The sequence below is a fragment of the Lynx canadensis genome, chromosome E3 (genome assembly GCF_007474595.2).
Source record: "Lynx canadensis isolate LIC74 chromosome E3, mLynCan4.pri.v2, whole genome shotgun sequence".
Lineage (NCBI taxonomy): Eukaryota > Metazoa > Chordata > Mammalia > Carnivora > Felidae > Lynx > Lynx canadensis.
In genome coordinates this window covers 24,080,584-24,097,615 of record NC_044318.1, presented here as the reverse complement: position 1 = coordinate 24,097,615, position 17,032 = coordinate 24,080,584, and the positions used below count along the sequence as shown (strand labels likewise).

General features: G+C 51.4%; 2 protein-coding genes across 4 annotated transcripts; one reads left to right on the top strand and one right to left on the bottom strand.

Moving 5' to 3' along the window:
- The first annotated feature begins 488 nt into the window (after positions 1-488).
- On the top strand, positions 489-4,941 carry PRSS8 (serine protease 8). Its single transcript, XM_030300488.2, has 5 exons — positions 489-1,164; positions 2,901-3,063; positions 3,325-3,596; positions 3,683-3,849; positions 3,973-4,941. The coding sequence occupies exons 1-5, from the start codon at positions 1,080-1,082 to the stop codon at positions 4,279-4,281; spliced, it is 996 nt and encodes a 331-aa protein (XP_030156348.1). The 5' UTR covers positions 489-1,079; the 3' UTR covers positions 4,282-4,941.
- Positions 4,942-5,014: 73 nt separating this feature from the next.
- KAT8 (lysine acetyltransferase 8) lies at positions 5,015-16,092 on the bottom strand. Of its 3 annotated transcripts, XM_030300483.1 has the most exons (11): positions 15,867-16,092; positions 14,465-14,539; positions 14,211-14,386; positions 9,729-9,782; positions 9,463-9,627; positions 8,521-8,610; positions 6,178-6,318; positions 5,987-6,080; positions 5,741-5,891; positions 5,439-5,593; positions 5,015-5,185 (listed from the first exon to the last, which is right to left on the bottom strand). In XM_030300483.1, exons 1-11 carry the CDS (start codon positions 16,075-16,077, stop codon positions 5,121-5,123), a joined length of 1,377 nt encoding a protein of 458 aa, XP_030156343.1. In that variant the 5' UTR covers positions 16,078-16,092; the 3' UTR covers positions 5,015-5,120. The 3 variants fall into 3 exon arrangements, with proteins under 3 accessions (XP_030156343.1, XP_030156344.1, XP_030156345.1); XM_030300484.1 differs by lacking the exon at positions 5,015-5,185 and having other exon boundaries at positions 5,489-5,642; XM_030300485.1 differs by lacking the exon at positions 5,015-5,185 and having other exon boundaries at positions 5,500-5,646.
- Positions 16,093-17,032: the final 940 nt, after the last annotated feature.

The following is a 17,032-nucleotide window of genomic DNA, read 5'->3' as shown; positions in this document are numbered from 1 at the left end:
TTAGGATGAACCTGACCCCAACCCGGTCACATGCGCTTTCTTCTCCTGGACCTGTGCCACCTGCACCCTCCACCTGAGACTTTCCCTGGACCACTCTCCTCCCATATTTGCCTTAACACTCTTTCATAGCTCCTCTGGCCTCAGTTGTAACAGCACCTTCTTGAGGAACCCTTCTTTATGCCAGCCTACGTCAGGCTCCTGCGAACAGGCCCCCAGAGCACCCGTTCTTCTTTATCAGAGGGCCTAGCTTGAAATTATTCTATAATTGCTATGTGATTATTTGATTCAAAGCTGTCACCTCTAACTTCACTGTGAGCTCAGCGAAGGCAGAGATGGTGTCTGTTTTGTCTCCTGTGCCTGGAACATAGTAGGCACTCAGGAAATATTTATGAGATGACTGGCACTGCCAGTCGCACTCACCACACCTCAGCACACACAGAGGAGGCCGCAGGCTCTATAGAAGGGCCTGAAACGGCAGGTCCAGGGCAGACCCAGGTGTCCTGAGCTCAGATACCAGGCTGAAGGAGGGAAGAAAGGAGGAGCACAGTGGCCCCAGGACAACAAAGGCTGGGCCAGGCCCTGGGGGACATAACTGGTCTGGGAGACCTGAAAGACCTGGGGCAAACGGCAGTTGGGTCACACTCTAAGGAGTGCAGCTGTCAGGGGTTTCCAGTCCCTCCTGGCGCGCGCGCGCGCGCACACACACACACACACACACAGGGCCTAGGGGTCTGGGAGGACTTAGGACTGTGTTGGCAACAAAAGCTGTCGGAGCTAAGTGAGGAGGGCGGGGCTAGGGGAGGGGCAGGCAGGTAGGTGCCTTTCTCCACGGATCCACCACTCTGGAAGGTCTCTACGTAGCCAGACCGAGCGGGAGACGTGTCCTCACCGGCAGCTGCGGAAACCCCAACGTCTCCCTTTGTGCCTTATTCTTGCCTTGGACATCTCTTCCCCCTTCCCAGCGCGGATTCTAGGATCCCTTCCCACTGGGCCCGACACCTGGATCTTGCCTTCGAAACCAACCCCAGGTCCCTTCCCTTGGGTGCCTGGTGTCTCCCCAGGGGCCCTGGTTCTGGGCCATGGCCCACAGGGCGGGCCTGGGACTTAGACAGCTGGAGGCTGTGGCCATTCTGCTTTTACTTGGATTATTCCGGTCCGGTCTTGGTGAGTATGTGTGGGTCAGAGAGTGTGGGGCTCAGGGAAGGGGTGGTGCACGTAAACTGAGGCTATAATCTTTTTCTGGGCACATCCCTTATCCTGGGCTCAAGAATCTCCCAGCGTCAGCCTCCCTAGATCTTGGCCTCTGTCTCTCCCTTCAGTTTCGGCCTCCGGGGAGTCAAGGGGGTGGGGAGGACCGTCCTCTGGAGAAGTGGTAGGTGCTAAGGGGCCTGGGAACTCTGGTCTTTCCTGTTTACCCTTTCCTCTTGCTCTCTCCCTCCAGGAGCTGATGGGGAGGAAGGTGAGCCTTGCATGGGGGAGGGGAAAGGAAGGGAACCGGGATTCAGATTCCAATGGAGTGTTTCATGAGTGCCTGACCCTCTCTGTAGGGCCATCTCACCCACTCTTATTACCTTATGTAAATCCCCCCATTAGTTCTGAAAGATGGGGATTAGAGCCCTAATTCTTCGGAGAAAGAAACTGAGGTAGAGAGTGAAGTGACTTAGCCAAGAGCACACAGCCAATAAGAGGTGTCGCTGAGATTTTACACCCAGATCTGATTCCAAAGGTGGGTCCTTTGAGGAAAATGAACCAGAGGTTTCCTTTCTTCTAAGGCTCACCACTTGACTCTGAGTCTGGTTTTCAATTCCCACTTCACCAGATACTACTGGCTATGTATCCTTGGCCAGTCCCCTCACCTCAAAAATGGAAGTTGGTTATGTTTGTCTCCTGGGGCCCAGTGAGGAGTCATGGAGATAGAAGTGAAAGCCCTCTCCCAGCCTGGCATTGCTTGAACAGTCACTAAATAGTAGCTATTGTAGTTATTATGAGGAGAGAAGGAGGAGCTTGGCTGGGCAGTTTTCCCTGCTCCGGGGAAGGTGACTTTGTGAAAGGCTGTTGGGTCCTGCTCCAAACGGCAGCCTCGGTGGGGGTGAGGCAGTCCTGGAAACCAGATGTTCAGTGTGGGAATCCTGTTGTTTGTTCAACACACATCCATCACTCTGTGTGTCCAGCCCTGTGCTCGGCACTGGGGACAAGGAGATCTGCTCCAGTCCCTGTCACTAGGGAATGCCCAGATTGCTGCAGTTGAAACAGTCATAGACCATCATGACTGTGTGATGGGGCAGTGCTGGGGAAAGTATGGGCCCTGGGAGCTTCCAGCATTGTCTAACTCAGGCAGCAGGCTCAGGGCAGGTTAAGGAGTGCCTGACATTTGAATGGTCTCCGTAGGCAAATAGGTCTGCATAGCAGAGTAGGGATGAAGAAAGGTATTCTAGGCAGAGGGACCTGGATAAGCAAAGGTCTAGAGGCAAACAAGTGTGTGGCCCAGTGTAAATGTCCAGAGGGATGGCTGGAGTAAATGGTAGTGCCATGGAAGGTAGAGAATGTATCTTAAGGGCAATGTGGAGCCTGGGGAGGATTTAAGCTGAGGTATGACCTGATCAGATTTGTGGTTTATAAAGATCTTCTGACTTGTAAGGAGTGGACTGAATGGAAGGTAGGAGGATCTGAGAGAAAGGAAGGCGCATGAAACTTGGGTTAGGTAATGAGGGTGGTTAAGGGGGCAGAACTAACCATGCCCAGTGAGCAGTGGGGCAAGGACAAAGGGGTGGCTGGCTCCTGCGAACTCACTTCCCAAGCTCCAAACCAGATTGTCTGGGCTATATGGGGAACGGCAGGGCTGAGGAGCTGGTATGGGGGCCCCAGAAGGACCTGACCCCCTCCCCTTCCTCCCTGGGCAGCCTTCTGCGGCGTGGCCTCCCAAGCACGCATCACAGGTGGTAGCAGTGCAGCCGCTGGCCAGTGGCCCTGGCAGGTCAGCATCACCTACGATGGCACCCACGCGTGTGGTGGTTCTCTCGTGTCTGAGCAGTGGGTGCTCTCAGCTGCTCACTGCTTCCCAAGGTACCAGCTGGGTGGTGGGCATGGCGGGGAAGTCAAAGGTGGATCAGTCTAGGCCAGAGGTTGGGATTCTTGGGTTGGGTCGAGGGGTATCAATAAAGTCTGAAAGGATCAGTCAGCAGTGAAGGTCAGAGGTGAGAGGTCACAGGGTAAAACTAGCATGCAGTTTGGGATCAGAATCTGGGGTTGGATATAACAAGCCCACAGGGATCAGGGAACTAGGAGAGGTCTCCTGGGTCCCAGCCTTGGCCCCTCTGCCTGCAGGGAGCACGTCAAGGAAGACTATGAGGTAAAGCTTGGGGCCCACCAGCTGGACTCCTACACGCCTGAGGCTGAGGTCCGCACCGTGGCACAGGTCATTTCCCACTCCAGCTACCACCAGGAGGGCTCCCAGGGTGACATTGCACTCCTCCGTCTCAGTAGCCCTGTCACCTTCTCCCGCTACATCCGGCCCATCTGCCTCCCTGCAGCCAACGCCTCCTTCCCCAATGGCCTCCAATGTACTGTCACTGGATGGGGCCACGTGGCGCCCTCAGGTGAGGTGGGCGCTGATGCCTAGAGGCATGGAGGGGTGCCTGACTTAGGGTAGGAGGCCCCAGGTAAGCATCTTTTGCTCCTACAGTGAGCCTCCTGGCCCCCCGGCAGCTTCAGCAACTTGAGGTGCCACTGATCAGCCGAGAGACATGTAACTGTCTGTACAACATTGACGCCAAACCCGAGGAGCCCCACTTTATCCAGCAGGACATGCTGTGTGCTGGCTATGTGAAGGGGGGCAAGGATGCCTGCCAGGTAAATGCAGGGGTTCCAGTGAGACGAGCGCATCTTGGGAGATGAGGGCCGGATGGGGCTGGCGTGGATGACTGGAGGCCTAGGGCCTAGTCTTGACAGTTACTGTATGACTTTTCTCTTCAGGGTGACTCTGGGGGCCCACTCTCCTGCCTTGTGGGGGGCCTCTGGTACCTGGCAGGCATTGTGAGCTGGGGCGATGCCTGTGGGGCCCCCAACAGGCCTGGCGTGTACACTCTGACCTCCAGCTATGCCTCCTGGATTCACTATCATGTGACAGAGCTCCAGCCTCGTGTGGTGCCCCAAATCCAGGAGTCTCAGCCCGATGGCCATCTTTGTGTCAACCACCAGGCCTTCAACTCTGCCCCAGCCCAGGCCGTATTGGGGCTCATCCTTCTGCTGCCACTAGGCCTGACCCTGGGCCTCCTCTGCTGAGCTAGTCATCCTGAGAGCTGACCCCGCTTCCAGGACTTCCACACTGCCCCCAAGGACAGATGCCTGGCCCAGGAATGGACCTGGCCCTTCCCTGACATCTTTTGGGTCTTGGGACTGGCTTAAACCACTCCTTCCTCCCAGAACCCTGTGGGAGTCCAGGGCACTATCCTGACCTTTGAGCCCACTCTTCTGGGTTTGTTCTTTGCAACTACGGTCCACAGTCAGGTGTTTTACTACCTGTGGTATTGGCTAGGACCTCTAGCCACCCCCACCTACTGTTCACAACCCTACTCACTGGGCTCCTATGGAGCCCCCAAGGACCCTTAGCTATGAAAATGAGCCAAGGCTCCCTACCCTGTTTCTAGAAAACTGGGTACCTGCCCAGCTAATTGCTGCTAAAGAACTGGCTCTAGCACCCTACCAGTTCTGCCTGATGAGCCCCATCACTTCACCTTCTTCCTGTATTCTGAGCGGGGACTGCCTCTGGGCAGCATGTTTTCAAGAACAGAAAAGGCCCCAATCTTGCCCCATCGGCTGCCATGCCCTCCTCGAACCTCAACTCCTAGACTCCGGAGGACTGAGCCCCCACCGGAACTGGGCTTGGGCTTGGATCTGGGGTGAGGGGTAGAAAGAACAAGGAGTAAAATGTTTTGAGCACAATTGGCTCTGTGTGTGGCGTGCAACAAAGAACATCAGCTCTTAGCCTCTCCCTCCCACCTCCAAAGTCCAGAACCACTGGCAGAACTTACTTTATTTTAAAAAATGACGAAACAGGTCTGTACATATTTACAGGCTAGGGGAAAAGGAGATAAAGGTCCAGCAGCAGGGGCACAGGCCATTCACTTCTTGGAGAGTTTCACTTGCTTGTGCTTGGGGGGGGCCCACTTGAGACAGACAGAGTCCACTGTGGGGAGACAGACATGAGAGGCAGGGCTGGGCCTCTGGGCCCAGGCCAGGTATCACCTCTAGGTGAGAACAAGGGCAGACTGAGTCCTGGGAAGGGGGCAGGGAAGCCTGGGAATGACTAGCCTGCCCCAGGCTTCAGTCCTGGGAGCTGGTCAGACCAGTTTGGGATCATGTGACAGCAAAAAGGTAGCTCTGGCTCCTCAACACCTACCCCCTACCACACACAACCTGGGCAGCCCCTGCCCCCCTACCTGTTATGGGTGGTTTCTTATACTGAGCACTTTTGAGGTGTTCTTCTACCAGCTTGGGTGTGACACAGATCACATGCTGGCCCTTCCAGTACTTGACCATATTGAGGGACTGTAGGGTGCTGATGATGTCATTCTGGGTGATGCTGGTCATCTGACTGCAGAAAGGGATTGGAGTAGTTGCTGGGGAGAGTTCCCTTGTGGGGTCTGACTGGGACAGCAAAAGGGGACAAGGAGACAGACAAGATCATGGCCAACCTTAGATTCTTCTAAGGGTTCCTCTTTAAGGGTTCCAGGGCCCTCACCTAAGATCCTTGATGGACAGTGTGCCCCGGAAGTCTCGCAGGATCTCCAGCAGGACCCAAGACCAGTAGCTGCGGTAGCTGAGCTTGCCCAGGTCAGACAGTGGCTTCTCAGGGGAGCCTACTGTGCTCTCTAGCTTGGAGAGCTCGTAACCTGGCAGTGGTGGAAAGAAGGATTCTGAGGACCCGGCCCTGCGGTGGCACCCCCACCGTAGTTGCCCCTTCCTTGACAGGCCAGGAACCACTCACTGAAAGCAATGAGGAATTTTCCATAGCCACGCCGCTGGTAGGGGGGCAGAGTCAGGATGCAGGCCACATTGTTCCCATCTGGAGACTCCTTCTCCTACAGGGGTGTGTGGTCAGGACCTCTGGGGAGGCTCAGTCCTTTCTCTGGTTCATAGTCCCCACCCTCCCTCAACCCGGGCTCCCCACCCCAGCACCTTAGAGAAGTAGCCAACAATGTGGGCCCCCTGCCTGTCCACTTCAGTCAAGATGTAAAAGACGAAGGGCTCCACGTCGAAGTACAACGTCTTGTGGTCCAGGAAAAGCTTGGCCAGCAGACACAGGTTCTGACAGTAAATCTGAGGAGTGGGGAGGTGGAAGCAGGCTCAGGGAGCAGGTATAATGCTCCCACCTCGGCCTGGGCTGTGGCTGCCACCCTGCTACGCAAGTGCCAGGCATTAGAGAGCAGCCAGTGCCAGGCCAGTGAGAAGCCCGCTCCTCACAATATTTAGAATTGGAAGGAGTCTTTTTTTTTTTTTTTTTTTTTTTTAATTTTTTTTTTCAACGTTTATTTATTTTTTTGGGACAGAGAGAGACAGAGCATGAACGGGGGAGGGGCAGAGAGAGAGGGAGACACAGAATCGGAAACAGGCTCCAGGCTCCGAGCCATCAGCCCAGAGCCGGACGCGGGGCTCGAACTCACGGACCGCGAGATCGTGACCTGGCTGAAGTCGGACGCTTAACCGACTGCGCCACCCAGGCGCCCCTAGAATTGGAAGGAGTCTTACCGTCATTTTCTGATGGACAGGGAAACTGAAAACCAGAGAGCTAGATTAATCTGTTACCACTTCTTTTTTTGTTTTTTTCTTTCCTTTTTTTTTCTTCCAAAGATTTTATTTTTAAGTAATCTCTACGCCCAACATAAGGCTCAAACTCACAACCCTGAGATCAAGAGTCACGTGCTCCACCAATAGCCAGCCAAGGGCCCCATTCAGTTACCATTTTTTTTTTTTTTTTAATAGGTTCCATGCCCAGCTTTGGAGCCCAAAGCAGGGCTTGAACTCATAATCCTGAAATCAGAGCTGAAAGTTTAGCCGATTGAGCCACCCAGGCACCCCTCAGTTACAACTTCTAAGTGCTAAATAGGAGTTCAATCTTCAGGGACATTAAATCTTATGTTTCAGATTGGGAAACTGAGGCTCAGAGGAGCTATGGCTGGCATGAGGTCCCACGGCTGCTGAGTGCTACAGCAGGATTCAAACTGGTATATGAGTTCTGTCTTGTTCAGAGCAAGCACCAAGCTTCATGCTTAGCCTCGTGCTTGGTAAATGTTTGCTGAATGGGTGAGCTTTGAGCCTGACTCCAAAGCCTGAGCTGTCTGCCCACTTGGCCACACTCTGCTGAGGCCCAGATACCCACTCAGGCTAGAGACCGACATCGGAAGGGACAATGAGACCGTAAGGGTGGCTTCATGGCACACTTCAAGAGGCCCACTGATTTAGGACACGTTTTACACCCACTCTTATTTGACCCAACAATTGTGAAGCCCAGCATTGCTAGTGCACTTTGCTTAGGAAGAAACTGAGGCTCTGGGAAGGGGCAGTGCTTGCCTGAGGCTTCAAAGTTAACCAAGGGTAGAGCTAGAAAGAACATCCACACCTCCTTCTGGAGCCCTTTGTGCCACTCCCCCTGTTCATGCTCAGGCAAAGCAGGGGACTCAGGCCAGGTTAAGGGCTAATATTCCCCAAGCTATTTATCACAAGGCTGACTGAGCCCAAGAGGTCACCAATAGTAACAAAGGCCCATGTTTACTAAGCACCTACTTGATGCCAGGCACAGTGTTAACTACTTGCCATTGCTGTCTCATTTGTTCCACCAACAACCCTATTAGGTAAACATTATCATGACTCTTATCTTATAGATGAGGAAACAGGAACAAACAACGTTAAGTAACTTGTCCAAGGTCAGCTACTAAATGACAGGACAATTTGAAGCAGGAGCCACTCAGAAGCCTGCCCTCTCTTCCTCACACTCTACTGCCCTTCCATGGGAACAGGGACACTTAGTGAGACCTTCCCAGACTGACCAGGTAAAGGCCAGGTTCTCAATTGCAGCAAAGCAGACCCTAACGGCCCCACCCTCCCCCACTGAAGTCTTTCTGCCAGAAACCAGGAACTCAGCTGTCAGAGCCACACTGGTCTCAGGCAGAAAGTCTCACACCAAGCAGTCTCCTCCCAGGAAAGAAACCTTTCCTTCAGGCAGAAAGAGAAAGCGCTTCTAAAAGCACCCTCCGGCATGACAGTCTATTCTGGGTGTCAAAACTGCCCAATACTAAGCTACCCATCAGGAGAAAAGTCTTCAGGGACAGAACAGAAACTCAGTCCCCAAAACTGACACCACAGGGCCATGTGTCTACCAAGGCTAAGCATGATCCCACAGGCCTTTTCCCGGTGGGGGCTTGTCCCAAGACTGGCTTCTACCCTTTTGGTGACAACGAGGATCATCCAAGAGTGCCAGTGCTTCTCCCCACCTCCCCACAGCACTTCGGCCATCTAACTCACCTTGTGGTCTTTGCCATCCACCTCGTACACAGAGATGTTGCTCTTGCGATAGATCTCCTTCCCTGGGGGTTGCCGCCACTGACACTGCCCCTGGGGGTGGGGATGGGGAGACAAAAGCTTGAGACCCTGAGGTTCTCTGCTAGGTACACCCATACAACCCTGTGTGGCTTCCAACAGGTCTCTGCTTCTGTTTCCCCATCTACAGACTCTGGGCTCCATACCTCACCTATGTCAAGGAATCCTCCCAACTCCCTGAGGAGACAGAACCTATTTTATAGGCTATTTTATAGATTTTATAGATGAAGAAGCACAGAGAGGCTAAATAACTGGCTTGAATATTATACAGCTAGATGGTTTCAAGTTCAGAGCAGCCTGGCTTGGGAGGACTCTCCAGCGCTCTTATCCATGACAATGGCGATTGCTAAAATGCATACATCTGCCTCAGGTTACACCCTTTGGGAAATATCCTAGTGTTCCCTGCTGCACTAGTGATGCGAGCCCCCGGCAACACCCACCCCCACACCAACCCCACCCCCGACACAGCTCCCCCCCTTCCCCGCCAATGCTTCCCATCTGTCCACACCTTACAGTCCCATTGCTCAGGGGCTATGCTCGCTTCCTCTTTTGCACTGAGGAACCTGGCACTGCGCTGGCCTTGATTAACATGTGGTGTTTGGGTTGACCTGAAGAAGTGGTAAGGGCAGGGATTACTGTCCCCATTCCACAGAAGAGGAAACTGAGGTCTGGGGTAAGGCAGCAAGTTGGCCAAGGTCACTCGAGCAAAGGTAAGGCCAGGCCTAGAACCCAGGTCTCTTGACCCACGGGCAGCTCTTCCTTGTACTCGACTCCTCTGGACCTGTCTCTCTTCCCTATCGCTGCAGCCTCAGCAGCCCTCGCCTCCACGCCTGCCTCTCTCACCAGACCCGGCTGGCCCAGTCTCACCAAGTGGAAGCGGTAGCTCTTCTCGAATTTCATGTACTTAAGGCAGTACTCGCAGAGCCACAGCTTGGGCTGTTTCCCATAGTCCTCGGGGAACGGTGAGAAGTACCAGGCATCGATTTCGTAGTTCCCGATGTGGATCTTGTCCACATACTTCACCTTGGTGATCTGTGGGTAACGTGGGAGTGGAGGGCGGTGGATGGCTCAGTCAGAGCAAGGAAAAGCTGGGAGAGGGGGTACCCGCAGGCAGGAGCCCTGCCCCTGCTTACCGCCTCATGTTCCTTCTCCAAGGCTGCTGTTGTGGGGTCCATCTCTGCATAGGTCTGGGCAAGGACAGAGCAGTGGACAGAGGTGAACAGAAGTGGAGGTCAAGCCGTCCCTCCCCTGAGCCAGAACCCAGTGCTTCCTTCCCGTCTTCCAGACCTCATCCTCCGAATGACAACAACCACATGAACAGCTGACTTGTTTTATCTGGTTTTGAAGCCGGGTGGGCCAAGCTTCTCTCTCACTTTCCCCGCCCACCCACACATCCCTGATGCCCGAGTTTAGACCTTTTGCCAGATGAACATGGCTAGGATCAGGCCTGGTTCCAGTCTCCTTGGGCTAAAACCTTCAGCTATACAATGGGATCAACCAGCTCTGCCAAAATTGTCGTGAGGCAGATGAGTAATGGATCTTGTCTTCTGTGCAAACAGGAGGAACTGGCACTAGACTCCCTGGTGTGGCTGGACCTCTTTCCTGAGCACCAGATCCAGGGAGCTGCCTGCCCCATGGGTCACTCCCATAGGTGCCTAGGTGTCTAGAAAGGAACTAAACCTGTGCTCCCTACAAACCTATTCGTCCTCCTGGGGTCCCCATCTCACTGGGCACATCCCCTCAGTCCAATTGTCCAAGACCAATAGCAGGTCTGCTCTTTTTTTTTAAGTGCTTTTATTTATTTTAGAGAGAGAGAGAGAGAGAGAGAGAGAGAGAGAGAGAGAGAAAATCGGGGGAGGGGCAGAGAGAATCCCAAGCAGGTTCCACACTGCCAGCTCAGAGTCTGATGAGGGGCTCAAACTCACAAACCATGAGATCATGACCTGAGCTGAAATCAAGAGTCGGATGCTTAAACCAGCTGAGCCACCCAGGTGCCCCTGGTCTGCTTTTAAGACTCCTTCTCTCAGGAAGCTGGCATTCAATTTAGGGCCGAGTCCTGTGAATTTTACCTCCTTGACATCTGTGGAATTGACCCCTCTCTGGAATTGTCTGCCCAACTCCAAATAGCCATTGCCACCATCTCAAGTCTGGATAATTACCCAAGCCCCTGCAGATTCCCAGCCTCCAGTCTTAGCCCCTTCAAATCTATATTATCGATAACTCTCTTTTTGAGGCCAACGTGCCTTTGCACATGCAGTTTCCTCTCCTCTTTCTGCCAAAAAATGCTTACTCAACCTCAAGCAGAGAGTAAGCCAGGTGAGTGTGAGATGAGGCAGTTTTATGAGCCATCATGGGTAATTGTTTTTACTGTGCTCTTTCCTGTCCTTCAAGGCCTCGCACCCTTCCTGCCCCCTCCAGGAGACCGGACTGGATTCTTCTGACACAGAATATGCCCTCTCCTTCTCAAGTTGGGAATGCAGTGGTTAACAACAATCCCCTCTAACTGCCCCCAATTGGTTTCCCCTATTTTCCAAGTCCTTAGAAAGCAGGGACTAAAAGTCATGTCACACTCACAACACATCCTATTCCTAAGCCAGACTCTGTAGAAGCAAAGCAAGCACAGCCTAACAATGAAGGGGGGATCCAAGAAGGCCCATGACCTACACTAGAGGAGACAGCAGCCTTGCCCTACAGTTGAGAAGGGAGAAGGAGCCAGCATTTTACCCAGACCCCCTTCCACAAAGCACTTTGCCTGTATGGCCCCATTTAACCTTTTCAGCCACCCTAAAACAGAGCATTCTTATTTCTATTTTACAGGGAAGTAAACAGGCAGGGAGAGGTGAGGTCACTTGCCCTTGGGGATAGCCAGCTGCCATTTATTCCAAGTGCCAAGCACTCCATAGGCATTACTTCATTTAGTCCTCACAAAGAACCAGGGACAAGAGTGCTCATTATCCATACTGCACAAAAAGGAAACTAAGGCACAGAGAGGTGAGGCTACAGAACCGGTACTCAGCACTGTCAGGCACAGGCCCCTCGTTTGTCCAACCCTGAGCCTAACCCCTGCAAAGATGAGGGAAGAAAGATTTTCCTCATATGCCTCTTTAAAAACCCACTTCCCAGCTCTCACAAAATACAATCCTCTCCTGCAAATGCATTAAAGAACTACAAAAACACTACTTTTTCAAATGCTGCAGTTTATTTAGAATTAAATGTTAATTAAGCTGTGAAGAATCTGACTCATTAACTCGCCGATTATCCATCCTCTGAATTTATCACCACTGGCCTACTGTCATCCACCCTGCTGACTATCAGCTTTGAGGTACATTTTTGAGATTTAATTTGCTAGTGCAACCCGGTCGAGGAACTAAGAGATACTCAGACCTATGTTCTCCAACGGAAGAGCCACTGGCCACAAGTGGCTATTTAAACTCATTGTTTAAATTTTTTTTTTTAATGTTTATTTATTTTTGAGAGAGAGAGAGAGACAGAGTGTGAGCAGGGGAGGGGCAGAGAGAGACAGAGACATAGAATCTGAAGCAGGCTCCAAGCTCTAAGCTGGCAGCACAGAGGCTGACACAGGACTTGAACTCACAAACCATGAGATCATGACCTGAGCCAAAGTCAGATGCTTAACCGACAGAGCTACCCAGGTGCCCCTAAATTCAATAAATTTAAATAAAATTTAATTCTTAGCCACACCAAACACATTTCAAGTGCTCAATTGCCACATGTGGCCAGTGGCTACGCTATCAGACAACAGATATTAAACATTCCCACTTGTTACAGGAAGATCAATTGGACAGTGCTGCCTTAGACCTTGAAGGTCTTCCTGGTTCAGGGATTTCAAAATTTTTTTTCACAACCCCCAACAGGAAGAGCCGTTAGCACTGTAAACCAGTTGACCTCCTTGTGTATACATATATGTGTATCTCTATGTGCTTCTCAAAAATAATACTTACCTTTGATAAAGCACAACGTACTCTGACATTTTCTAATCCTATTTCTTCCTTTCATTTTTTTATTATCTTTATTTTTTAAGCAATCTCTCCACCCAATGCGGGGCATAAACTCATGACCCTGAGATTAAGAGTTGCATGCTCTACCGACTAAACCAGCCAGGCACCCCTCTTTCTCTCATTTTCAAATTTAAACACTGGTCACAACCTACTGAACTAATTTGGCAATCTACTAAAAGCTGCACCCCACAGTTGGGAAAACATTGCCCCAAAGCACACAACAAACATGCAGAAGGATGAAATCTCACTGGCTGAAAGTAATGAATGTCTAAGTGCCTTGAAATCTCAATAAGCCCTGGACTCATCTGCACTCCCCGTTTTACAAAAAGAAACTGAGACTCAGAGTGGGGGAAAAGTATCCCCCAGGGGCAGGGGTGAAAAGAACCCAGACTTTGGAACAAGTGGCCCAAGTTTCTAGGACATGTCAAAGTCATGATTAAGGGCTGGTGCCCTGAAGTAGGACAATCTAGTTGGCAAATCTAATTCCTGACTGGGTTCTTTTTTTTTTTTTTAATGTTTATTTTTGAGAGAGAGAGAGATACAGAGTGTGAGTGGGGGAGGGGCAGAGAGAGAGGGAGACACAGAAGCCGAAAAGGGCTCCAGGCTTTGAGTTGTCAGCACAAAGCCCGACGCGGGGCTCGAACTCACAAATGGTGAGATCATGACCTGAGCTGAAGTCAGACACTCAACCGACTGAGCCACCCAGGCGCCCCCCGACTAGGTTCTTAAACCCATCTGTTCCTCCCCAGTAAACTGGAGATAATAACAATGCTTACCTCACAGGACTGCTGTGAAACTTCAGTGAGATCACGTATTAAAACACTTAGCCTATAACTTTGGCTCACAAGCCAATAAATGTTTACCATTATTATTCTAATTCCAGTCCGCCCTTTTACTAGCTGTGTAACCTTGGGCATGTTACCTAACCTCTCAGATCCTGCTTCCTCATCTACAAAAAGAAACCATTATTCCTGTGGCATTGAACTGTTAGGAAGGATGCGTTAACCTTATATACACGCAGGACTCAGCACGGTGCTTGGCAACAGCAAGCACCCAATATCATATGTTCTCTTCCTTCTCTTCGGACTTCAATTCTTTGTCTACGGTGGCACAGCAAATAGGAGACAAAGGAGGCTATTGGTGCAGGAGGCCTGAGTTCCAGTCCCAGGTGTGCCATTTCCTTGCTGCGAGACTGCAGCCAAGTGCTTGCCCTCTCTGAGCCTCAGTTTTCTTATCTGTGAAGAGTGTCTCACAAAACATAAGTAAAGTCCCTTACACATTATAAGAGCTTAAGAAGTGGGAGCTGCTGGAACATCTGGGTGGCTCAGTCGGTTAAGCAGCCGACTTCAGCTCAGGTCATGATCTCATGGCTCAGGGGTTCGAGCCCCACATCAGGCTCACTGCTGTCAAAGCAGAGCCTGCTTCGGATCCTCTGTCTCCCTCTCTCTCTCCCGCCAAAATACATAAACATTAAAAAAAAGGAAGAAAGAAAAAAAAAGAAACAGGAGCTGCTATGGTTTTGGCACTGGGACCCAAGGAAGTTGGCAGAGGCAGCTGAGCCTCCTGGGGCCTTGGGGAAAGGGAGGGGGTCCAGACCTTCTGCACGTGGTTGATCTCATCATGCTTGCGCTTTTGGTTGCGAGTGATCTTGCGCTCAGGCTGCTCAGCCAGCTCGCTCAGGTACTTCTCTGAGTTCTTCTGCACGGCATCTTTTACTGTTTTGGTCAGTGCCAGCCGGTTCTTGTCTACCCATTCGTCTAGTCGCCGGTTAACTGTGAGGATAGGCCATGTGGGTGCTGTACTTCCACCCCTCTCCCCCGCCCAAGCCCAGAAAGCCTCAAGTCACTCACAGCCCACGTAGTGTACATAGAATTCCTCTCGGCCCTCCTGATCATTCACTCGAGACTGAATCACTTCAGCAGAATCTGTGAAAGAAAAAGGATAGGATCACCAGAAAGGCAGGGCTGGAACAAGAAGAATCCTTCACACTGAGGAGCAGTTTCCAGATTCCAGGGACATACACAAGCTAACATCATTCGTCTACATCTGCCATTCCATCAATCGCTGCCTGTGAAGTGGGCCAGGTTGGAGCTGTTACTCTTACTTTACAGATGAAAAACTGAAGCTTACCCAGGCTCACATATTTGAAAAACAGTAAGAAGTTAACATTTAACTGAGTTTAAGTCTGGCTCCAAATGCAATGCTTGTTTTACTATACTTAGTTGCTCATTTGTTCAGGAGTCATGAAGGCTGGCTCTGGGTTTATATACAATTCTAGCTCCTCACTTCCTATATTTAAGTGCAAATTATTTTGGTTGAGCCTCAGTTTCTTCATCTACAAAACAGAACTAATAGTGCCCACCTCAGAGGGTGAGCTAATGCCTCTAAAGCATGTAGCATAGCGCCTGACAACTAGCCAACCATTCAACAAATGAGTAAGGCAACCACTGCGTGTCTGGTCCTATGCTGTGTTATTGCTGGGTAGAGAGGGCACAGCAGTGAATCACAAGAGGTCCTGCCCTCCAGAAGTTCCCACTTTGATATGGGAAGACGCAGACGATGACTACATAATGTCACATATACTATGGCTAGCTGAGGTATGAAAAAAATGTTGTAGGCACATTCATAAGGGAAGGACTCACTTTGCCTGAAGGGAGTCAGTAATGGCATCACAAGGGATATGGTGTGTTAAAGGATGAGTAGGAGCTAGCTAGGTGAACAAGAAAGGCAAGGGCATTCAAGCATTTGGCACAGGTGGTAAAAGGCATGTGGTCTTCAGAGAGTACAGTGTGGTCTAGTCTGGCAATGGCCTTTGCTAGGGGTGTCTAAAAACCACAGGTCACAAAGATGTACGTCCTTCTAAGGAATTTGGGGTTTATTCTGAAGATGAAGTAAGACAAGAAAAGGAAAAAGGAAGCTCATTTTTGTGTTTTGGTAGGTCCCCTCTGCTGGCGGTTGTAGAAGAGGGATGGAAAAGTAAGTCGCAGAGACCAGAGAGGCCAGCAAGGAACGATGGTTTTGTTTAAAAAGGGAATGAAGTCTAAGATTGGATAAGCAAGTGGAATGGGAGTTGTACATACAATTAAACGGGAGCTGCTTGTGTTCCAGGAGAGCCAGACTGGTGGGGTTTGTAGGCGGTGCCCGGGAGGGGCGGAAACTCCGCGCTCTTCCCTCAAGCCCCGCCCCTACAACGTCAGCCCCTCAGAGAACCCGCCCTCATGCCCCGCCCCTGTCCCTGGGCCCCGCCCTCACGCCAGGTGCTATCCGGTCGTCGGCACAGGTACGTTTCTCCGATCTCCACGGTGACTTCCGGCTCGCCGCGCGCTGGAGTCGGGGGAGAGACGCGGCCCGGGGACGGGGCGGTCCCCTCGACCGCCGCATTCTCCCCGGGCCCGGGATCGCTCTCCCCCACGACCCCTGAAGTAGCCGCCGCAACCGCCGCAGCTGCTCCCTGTGCCGCCATCGTCGTAGTGGAAATGACGCTGGAATCCGGCGCCACGCAGCGCTTTTAGTTCCGGGTCAGCGACGCGTGGCGGAGGCAGCTACCGCCCTGAAGGCGGGGCCTGTGGCGTAGCAAGAGCTCACTGGTTAGTGCGGCGTTTTAGCGGTCCCTGACAAGTTTGACCTTTCGTGTGCCAATCGCGCTGGAATTTTTTTTTTTCCGTATAGAAATATGGCTGAACCCTGAGTTGAAAGAGGAGACCTTCGTGATGTGTGATGACTCAGCCCGATCTTTTTAAAGGGCCTGGTGCCTGAGGAAGCCAGGAGGTGCCAATTACCAGAGGCACTGCCCCCACTTTACCCGGTACCGGGACGGAGCCAGAGCTGCCTCCCTGGCTGCAGTAGGGCTTTGAGCTTGGAATTAACACCCACTTCTGCGTTGCCCACTTCCGCCAACCTAAAGCCCCGTCACCTCTTTTGTAAAGATTGAAGAAACTGCCGTCCTTGTTCACGGTGAAGGAAACAGGACGGCTGTGTCTAGGGATAGCTAGTAAATTGCCTTTTTAAAGGCTTAATTTGTCCCCTAGACAAATTAGACGCAGTGAACATATTAGAGAGCGTTTTAGGCTTAGTGAGGAATCCGGGTTCTGATCCTACTCTAGGTAAATTGTACAAAGGTGTCCATTCTCAGAGGGTCGGTAAAGGTTAAACTATACATAACTGTATAGCCCATATAACTATATAAAGGGTATCCCTTATGTATATAAGTATCGCACAGTACCAAGCAAGGTAGGTGTTCAATAAATGTTTTTTTGCCATTCTCTTTTCTTTGACTTATAAATTAGTTATTGGGCTTAGAAGCTCAAATTGGTTATTGGGGTGGAATGCTCAAAGCCTGCGTTTGGGGCCTCAGGTTGCAGATCAGTAGGAGTTCTTGGGGTGCCTGTGTGGCTCAATTGGTTAAGCCTTGAAGTTCT